The sequence below is a fragment of the Empidonax traillii genome, unplaced genomic scaffold (genome assembly GCF_003031625.1).
Source record: "Empidonax traillii isolate 1590-97213 ecotype Southwest subspecies unplaced genomic scaffold, ASM303162v1 scaffold309:size1915965, whole genome shotgun sequence".
Classification (NCBI taxonomy): Eukaryota; Metazoa; Chordata; class Aves; order Passeriformes; family Tyrannidae; genus Empidonax; species Empidonax traillii.
The window spans coordinates 1,495,938-1,505,300 of NW_020955502.1; the positions used below are offsets into that span (position 1 = coordinate 1,495,938).

Here is a 9,363-nt window from a genome sequence, read left to right on the forward strand (position 1 = left end):
GGCGACACGTCACGAAATTCAGAGAAGGAGCTGAAACTGTGTTGGAAAAGCACAGGAAACGAGCAGGGTCAGTTCTCATAGAGCAGCAGTGGGTTGGGTGGGTTTGTGAAGCTGCTACAGAGTCAGTGAACACACCAGGACTCTGCCTCCTCTGCTTTTCAGAGCTAAAAATGGAAATATAGAATATCTGTTAATACAGCGAAGGCGGCTGAGACACCCGACCATGTGCACCCTGTTTTTCGGTTCTTAAGAACTTTGCTGCACATTAACTATTTTTGATGAAAATTTCCATTCCATGCCCTCTCAGCCCCGTTTTAAAGTAAAATTTTACAACACAGATCAGTCATATCACAGTATGAATTCTGTAAAAAAACCCAAGGGGAATTAGTAATTCTAGCTGTGGGGCAGAGGTGAACAGTGTGTGGTGAGATCACTCAGACTAAAAGAGTAAAATAAATACAATAATTAAATAAATAAATTGTACATTTGGTAATAGTCCTGTAGAAAACAAATAACTTGTGATCATATGGATATATAAATATTCAATGAGTCTCTAAGAGGTTGTGCTGGATTAGATGCATGTCCTTTGCTGTAAAGGCTGTGAGAAGTTGCTTGAGCAGTGTTGAAAAAATAATAAGAATTGAGAGCTTTTGGGCTGACATAAAGTGTGAAGAGTAAAAAAATGACATGCCCTACATGCCTAAGGAAAATTTGTCTGTTACTGTCTGAGCCTAAGCAATCACAAACATCCCCAGGCTGTGTCCCTGTCACGAAACCAGAAACTAAATTGGCTGAGAGGGCAGAAAAGAGGAAGAACTTGCAAATGGCGCTTCAAAGTGAGTTTTGGTTTGGTCAGATTTTATCTGGGATTTTCCTCTACTCGTATTTTAGGGACTTTTGCCCTTGAAATGGACCTTCCATCTTTGCCTTTTGGTTCCATCATCTTTGTTTATGGTGGAAGTGTGCTGGTGGTGGAGGTGGAGCAGGGCTGGTGTGGGGGGGTCAGGTCTTGTTTTCTGGCAGAACTCCCCAAAATAAGCAGGAAGCAAAACCTGCATTTGAAATCCGAGCAGGTCTCAGCTGGAGAGGGTTCTTCTCAAAACCTGCGTGGGTTTTGTATTTTTTTCTCTGCCCATTAAAATGTTTCATGAAGGGAAAACAAAGGGTGCTGGGTCTGTGGGGTCCAGTGGTCCTGCTCCTGACAGGCTCTGCTTGCATCTGCTCCACCTCACAGTGCCCTTCTTTTGGGAAGTGTGGGAAAATTTAAGTGTGTCCCACAGAGAACAAGGAAGCTGGGTTGGAATAAAATCCCAACAAATCTTTTCGCATGCTCAGGTGGGGATCCTGAGCTGTGTGGCCTTGCTTGAGCTCAGCTAGCTGACATCTTGCAGTATCTTCCAGGGGATGTTTTATTCTCTATTTCCTTATTAAAGCCAAGTTCTTTTTGTGTTTTGGGGTATTTTTGTGGAGAAGACTCTCTTGTGGAGATATCTCAGCTGCACTGGAGGCATGGGAGCCAAGGCTGGCTTTCGGGGGCTCCTCCTTCCAAGCAGTAGCTTAACTCCTTCCTTCTGGTTGGAGGAAGATGTGCAAATAGTTTCAAAAGTATTTAATATCTACATCTGCTTTTTCTTAGTTTTCAAGGCATGCAAAATTGTAAAGGGGTTATTTAATAATGTTGTGCATTTGTTTTTTCCTTAAAAATGCTGGAGCTCCTGGGCTTCAACCCCTCTGCTTTTACTAAGGAGATCTTGACCATGGCAAGTCAGAGGCCGGAACTTGAGTTTTTACCAAATATTATTCTCTACCAAATATTGCATTAAGTCATAATAGTTTAATAACCAAACTGACTAAGAACAACCCACCTTTAGAACTTCCTCTCCCTATATTGTAACTGTTCGTCCTTGGTACCAAAAGTTTGTGAGGTCTTTGTCTGTGTGTGAGAAAAAATGCTTTCTGTGGGCTCCAGATCTGTTCGTTGGCATCATCCAAAGGAATTAAATGTGAGTTTTGGCAGTCGTGTGAGCCTGGTTTTGTGTCTGTGCCCCAAATCACTGATTTTGTGGTTGTAACCCTTGCTGAAGGATGAACCATCATCCCCATCTGCTGGTGGTGCCCTGGGCTGGGGATTTGCTCGCTCTGCCATCCAGGTTCTCTGTATCACTGCTATTAAGATTAAACAGTTTTGTGAGTCAGAAAATTCTCAGTCACTTCAGAAAAAGCTATTTACAAGTTCTCAAAGCTTACACTGAATTGACCAGGGGAGTAATTATGATTAATGTATGTATGAATATACTGGGCAAAAGGTCTAAACACTGTGAGCTTTCACTGCTGGCTGTGGGGAATGAGTTCATATACAAATGCTATAGGAGACAACTACCCCTAAAGCTGTAATCAGTGAAACAGTCCCCATATTCATCCAGTTGCAAAGAATTAGATCTTACATAAACACAGTTTTACCATTTTATGAATATTTTTTGGCTGAGTTAATTATGTTTTCATCCTGAGTTAAGTATGTTTTCCATAGGCAAAGCAAAGAAAATTAATTTTCTATCTGTGTAACATTTCTGCCTGTTGGATGCTGCAGCAGAGTCTGGAGGAGCTGCCCTAATGCTCTTCTGGCCACAACCTGTCCATACCATAATATTACTGTGTAGGTCTGGTGAGGGATGCTGAGACACAGCAGGAATTTGTCCTGGTCAGAAGAGACTTTTTTTGAAAATGAAGATGCATTTTTAAAAGAGGAATTCCTCATATTGAGCATGGGAATATCTGGAAAACTCCTTAGTAAATAATAAGTCAGAGATTGGAGGTTGCTTTGTTTGGTTCATCCCACAAAGTGTTTTGTAAATGAAGCAGCACTTAAGGATTTTTTTAGGATTCTGGGAATTGCTGTGATTAAAAACAAGAGTAGGAACTATTAACCAAACCAAAGAAGGCTCTGTTGAAAAGCAGCACGTTTGATTTATGAATCTGCAAAAAGGCACTGGTTTTATATTCCCCTCACATTTTAAAACATCTGGACAATCTTTTTAATGTTATGCCCACACAGACATCAAAATATATTGAGCTTCACTTACATGCCATTTAAAAGGGGGTGTTTTCAATTAGATTAAAGTTAATATCTTTAACCTTTTGCATTTAAATTTTATGGTGCTGTGCAGAAATAATTACTGGCTTGTCTGCACGTTCCAGTAATCATGCTCTCCATTATTTCTTCTCCATATTATTGCCAAGGGGATGTGTCTGGAAACTCAAATTTAGCCTTCAAGGGGCAAGGATGGAAGGAATATGCAGTTTAATTGTGAATGTGTGCTGTGCTGTTAAACATTATTCTTTTCTATGATAGTATCACGTTTTTTAGGCACTCCCCAAACACAAGGGAAGCTTTTGTGGCTGTATCAGAGTTTCTCCAACTGAGCCTAAGGGTTTTAAAGCAATATTTGTTGAAGTCTGCTCTGTCAGATTAAAGGCTTTACACTGTTGAAGCAAAAACAATACACATTTAGTTTTAAGTACATTTTGGCAGAGATGGGGGAAGGAAAAAAGGGGGAATGGAGACTAGAAATGGTGGAATCTTTCAGCCTCAGATGAGTGATAGCAAACCAGCAGTACTGTCAGGCTTATTTTAAACACATTATTTAAGTGATAATCTGGAAGGGGAAGAAACAATAGACAGTAGGAAAGAGTTGGAGTTAGCAACATGTAAGTAAAAATGTGAAGAATGGAGTGACTTCAGAAGCCATGAAGGAGATAAAGCAGAGAGGAGACACCATTCCTGTGGTGTCCCAGCTGAGGGTTGCAATGAGTGCGACCTCAAACTGAAAACAGGGAAAAAAACCATCAGATAACCAAGGCTTTCCACGTGGTTTTGTTTTTAACTCAACCAGTGCCCCCAAAGAGTGAAAAGAAATCTGTGTTGTTGCTGTGACTGCCTTTGGTTGAGGCCAGATCCAGATCTCAGTCATAATGTAAAGATCCCTTGGATTGCAAGGGGCATTTTATCAGCCTGATCATTTAATTTGTGCCTCAAACTGTGCAGAGCCATTCCTGACAATTTTAATGTTTCCTTTCTCTTCAGTCAGAGTCAAGTTGCTCTTGGAGAGGTGCAGACAATCCATTTCAGTTGCGTGGAGGATCCCACAGTCACATAAATGCAGGTGTGTTGGTTTTGATGTTTGGGTTCTGGTTTTTTTTTTTTTTTCTTTTTCAGTTGGGAGGATTAATTTCATAAACTATAGAATTGATAGTTTGGGCTTTCGTTGTTTATTGAGCCAAAACTTAGTAAAACATGGAACACAGACTCCAAATCATCTGTTTCCTTTTGGCTCTTTCTATTTAAGCACTGGGTATAAAATGCAAAATGCATTTTCTTCTGTGTCAGAGGTGTCTTCTTATGCATTCTTGGCAGTCTAAAAGCTCTTGCTTTAAACCTACTTAGTGCTACTCTCTCCTTCTGGAGAGAGAGAGAGAGAAGTAGTAATAAAAAATAACTCTCCAATAAAGCTTATTTCACCATGACTCATCAAGCATCAGGAGTTTAAAACACAAAGGGTGAGAGTGGACAAAACAATCAGAAATATTTAGCTGTTAAAGGGACTGTAAAAATAGAAGCTGACTTTTTAAAAAAGGAAACATAAATTGAACTGTTTATATTATCCAGTCTCAAGTGTTGTTTTTCAGCCAATTAGGTGCCTAAGGATGTGAAAGTTATTTGTGCTTTACAGTAAGAAGAGGAACCTTCTAAAACAGTTGTGGAACCACCTGAAGAGAAGGGAATTATTTGGAGCAGAGTTCCCAGAAACAGAATAATCAGTGACATTTGATTTTTCACTTTTCATCTCCTTGGTTTGGAATAATCAGGTTCCCAACGTGAAGATTTTGACAAATGTGGTGCCTGGCCCATCACAGTAAGAAGTGGCCTCACTGAAGTGGTGGATTTGTGTTCTGATAAACATTCAAACTCTCCTTCACACTTCCCTTAACTATTTTTCCTCTGCTTTCAGTATCTAAACGTAAAAGAAGATTGCAAAGCCATGGCTTTCTGTGCAAAGATGAGGAGCACAAAGAAGAGTGAAGTCAACCTGGAAGTTCAGCATCAGGGCTTAGAAATCCTGTTCTACCTGCAAGACAAAGACCCCATCTGTTACACCAGCGGGGAGTTCACCTCAGAGGAGCTGTGCATTGAAGCTGCCCAGAGGTGTTGTGAGTACCTGGGTTTCATTTCATTTTGATTTGACGTGATTTTATTCCCAGTATCGAAAGTGATGCATCCTCTGTGTGTGAGTCAGTGTTTGTACAGGGAGTGTGCATTTTTTGTGGTCTAGGATGAAAACTTTTGCCAAGGGGCTGTTTGGGCAGTTTTAAAACAGGATCTGTCCTGTGTTGTGTCACTCTGGTCTGCGACTCAGCAAAATAGTCAAAAATATATGTAGTTCTCCAGGAAATAGTGGATTAAATCTGTATTTATCTCACAACCCACTATACTCTTATATTTACAGTTCTGAGGTTAATTCCTGCCCTGAAGCCAATTTTGAGTCCCCATGGAACACTAAATGTTATTCAGCTGACATGGGAGTGGTGAATCTGGCTGTGTAAACAGGTGAACTGGGCAGCTTTAAAATGATTTCTTTTCCCAAGTCACCTGGATTCTTGGAACATTGCATACCCTTCAGTTCATTTGTCTAATTGCTGCTCTTCCATTGGAAAGGTGGAAATGAGGGAAGTCTACAGGACAAACCTCATCAAATAAGTACTGATGTTGTTTTTTCAATAGTTTTAATTGTAGTTAGGGGTGTTTAACCACCCACCTATTCCTGTCAGCGTGGAGGAGCCCGTGTACTGTGCAGCTGCTCCCAGTAATTTCTGCTGGAAGTTTAAAAACTTTACAGAAATTACTTAAAATGAGCTTTCCTTAAAGGAATTCTTTCTACCTTCTCTTGTTTTTCACTGCACACAGCAATGAAGTACAAATTCTTGCCCATTTGAGCAGGGCTTTGATGCTGGTCCCTGCTGAAATCCCAGCTGGAATGTTATGATGTCACCTGTACCCTGCTTGTTACCTGCACAAGGCAGTGGCTGCCCAACCCCACCCTCTGTGAACTTTGAAATTAGGCTCAGATTTTGTTTCTTTGGCTTCCCTTCGCCCCAGTTCACAGTGGAATTAGTTTCAGTGGATGCTGCAGGAAACAGGAGCAAGGAATTCAAACAACAGACCTATAAACACTCCACAGCCTGTTTTTTCTCTGGGATGATGTAAGTGCAAAGGTTAAAGCAGGTCAGCCTGGGCGTACAAGTCAAAGTCTGTTCTTTGTGGAAATCCCTCCGTTGAGTGAGCAAAGAATGTGAAAATGGCATATTCTGCTTGTTTGCTAAAACCTTCTCTCTGAACTATGGGGGCAAAATTCATTCATAAAACAAAGTGGGGGTATTGCTGAGTAGTTTTGTTAAAATACCTGTTTCTGGGATGTGGAAAAAGTAATTTCCTCTCAAATTCAGGGCAAAATCAGGACTTCAGAATCAGTTTCATATTGGAAGTAGCTGTTTAATCCACAGTAAAACAGAAGGATTGAACCAATGTGCAGGTTCTGCTTCAACTTTTACTTCTGAATATATTAGAATATTCTAATATACCATTCTCAGTTTCTTTTCAAGCTGAACTGTTTGCTTTCTGCATTTGGATTTTGGGGTGTTCGTGTGCACTGTGGCCTCGTGATTCACCCATTTGTGTGTTTTCCTGTGCCAGCTGTGTCTCCTCTGTGCCACAACCTGTTTGCACTGTATGATGAGAGCAGAAGACTCTGGTATGCACCAAACCAGGTCTTCAAAATCGATGAGAAAACATCCTACCGGCTCCACTATCGCATGAGGTAAGAGAAAAGCACCTGAAAAAGGATCCTCAAGCACATGTCAATGCTCCAGACTCTTGCTCCTGAACTCCCTGAAGGAGCACGAAAGCAAAACCAAAAGTGGCCAGTTGTTTTGCACAGCTTAGGTAAGAGGTGAACAGCAGAAGGTTAAAATATCTCCTGATTTCTTTTCATCTGTGCTCTCTAACCTTGGAAAAAGGCTCTGGAGTTGAAAAATGGGCTCGAATACATTGGGGGTTTTGTGTCAGTGTTCTCATGTTTTGATTTCCATTTGAAGTGCTCCAAGTGAACAGTATTCCTGTTGGGATGGGAATTTTACTATTGTTTACTTATTGTACTGTATTTATTTACCATTACTCATTAATATTTATATATAACCCAGATAAATAATATATATGATATATGATCTATATAATATATAACTTTTTATATAATTATCTATAATTATATATAATCTATATTTTATTTATAATGATATGTGTTTATATATTATACAATCACAACCTATTTATATTATTAATTTTATTATTATATTACTAGCACATTATGCTTCCTTTTTTACTTTTAAAAATAATAAAATTATTATTTTTATTCTGACTTTTCCTCTTGCATCAATATGAGCTTTAAGCGTTCAGCATAGGAGAAACATATACAAAATAAACTTTGCTTACAGAAACAATTAATTTAGAAACTTCACCCATTTTCCTAAAGCAAGTCAGCAGATAATTTTTGTCAGTTCTTCAAGATGCAACTGTAGGAAAATAAACTTTTAAATAATATTCCTCTGTGCCTTAAAATGTAATCCTCACACCCGGGGTCAGTTTGGGATACGGGGAGATACAAACTGAGGGCTTTGCTGATCCTTGGACTGTAGGTGTTTCCATTTGGTCTGTGCCAGACTGGAATTGTTATTGTTGGATGAACTGCTCCAAGGAAAAATTACTGACAGTCAACAAAGGTCTTTGCTTTTCAAATATTCATAGTCCCAGTCCTTATTTCTGGCAGAGGAAGAGGACACTCTAGTATTGTCTTTTTTTCTCTAGCACGGTCTATGAGTGCTATTAATGACTTAACCTTGGCTAATCTCAGATTGAAACAGCTCTGATTAAGTTGGGCAGATAAACACCACTCAGTAATGGAATTGAGTGACTCGTAATGAGGTTCTGAGGACTCGAATGGCCTCTCAGAGAGCATTGAGGGCCCTTTCTTGCTTTGAGATCACTCACTTTAATAATAGACTGAATAATACATTATTTCTGGTGTAATGTGAACCTGGAGTGTTTTCCCCTGAGACTCCTCGTTTTTCTCAGTAAAAAAGGTGGTGTTTTAAAAGTGCAGTTGTAGGGGATTTAATCCTCTGATTAGAAGTGTGATGCACTTTGTAATTCTGGTTTAAAAAACAGTTTTGGCTGTGCTTGATGGTGTTTGGTATTCTTATTGCCCAGCTCTGGGTGAGTGATGAGAGCAGGTAACACCACTTTTCTTAAAACTGCTAAACAACTCCTTCTTACATATGTTCTTTGGCTGTTCATAACCCAAAGATGATTTAAGAGGGGGGTGTTAATTAATAACACCAATTCTTTTGTTATTTCCTGAAAATAATTGTGGGTACATGGACAAAATTTATCTGTGCTGAGCTTTATTTTTTTGCTGTACCATTTTATTATTTTTGATTGTACCATTTTGTAGGATGGAGCTGTGGAAAATACTCTGGTTTTTATAACTAAAAGTTCTGGTGGTTTATTTTTTAAAGCTTTGCAGTTGGGATTTAAAGTTTGGCAGGGAAATCTCTTTTGTCCCTTGTACTCCATGCATGAATACTGGCAAAATTTGGGCTAAAAATATGTATTTTGCCTCATTTAATATACATTTAAGAAAGAGTTAAGCACTCAAATCTAAAGATTCTTATCTCCCCAGGAATAAACACTGCAGTGCAGTGGTGAAGTGGTGTTTTCCTTTCTTTCTTGTCTCATTTATTGTGTGTCTTGGCTTGGGCATCTAACTGAGAGCAGGGGCAGCGCTGCAAAACTGTGAGCAATAGGGTTGTGAAACTGTTCTCTAAATGAATCTTGTTTGTTCTGAGCTCTGCCAGAGGCAGAATTCCTCTGAAAAAGGAAAATGCTGTGGGCTTATTTAACAGGGCAGCGTATTAAATGTACAGAACAATTTAGAAACCAAATTGTCAGCCTTGGTTCTGAAATTTCGATACACTGATAAATTTGCTCTAGTCCTGTCCTGTTGAAATTGTATCTCTAAAATGAGTGTTTGAGTTTGAAAGGCTCGTAGATGTTTGATTTTCTCCCGCTGCTGAAAGCTTATTGTTTTCTGATGGTGTGAACTTCCCATCCTCCTCAAATCAGTGTCAGCTGCAGCTACACTTCTGGTAATATTTTAAAAGGACTTGCTTTTCAGTTTGTAACTTGCCTGTATTTTTTATGCTTTTCCTAAAAAAAAAAAAAAAAAAAAAAAAAAAAAAAAAAAAAAAAAAAAAAAA

General features: G+C 39.2%; 1 protein-coding gene across 1 annotated transcript in view; it reads left to right on the plus strand.

Moving 5' to 3' along the window:
- JAK1 (Janus kinase 1) overlaps nt 1-9,363 on the plus strand; it is a 55,110-nt gene that overhangs the window by 27,701 nt on the left and 18,046 nt on the right. Inside the window, exons 2-4 of the mRNA XM_027891098.1 lie at nt 4,082-4,160; nt 5,007-5,205; nt 6,746-6,869. Coding sequence (XP_027746899.1) covers nt 4,155-4,160; nt 5,007-5,205; nt 6,746-6,869 — 329 coding nt within the window. The 5' untranslated portion in view covers nt 4,082-4,154. The remainder of the gene's footprint in view (nt 1-4,081; nt 4,161-5,006; nt 5,206-6,745; nt 6,870-9,363) is intronic.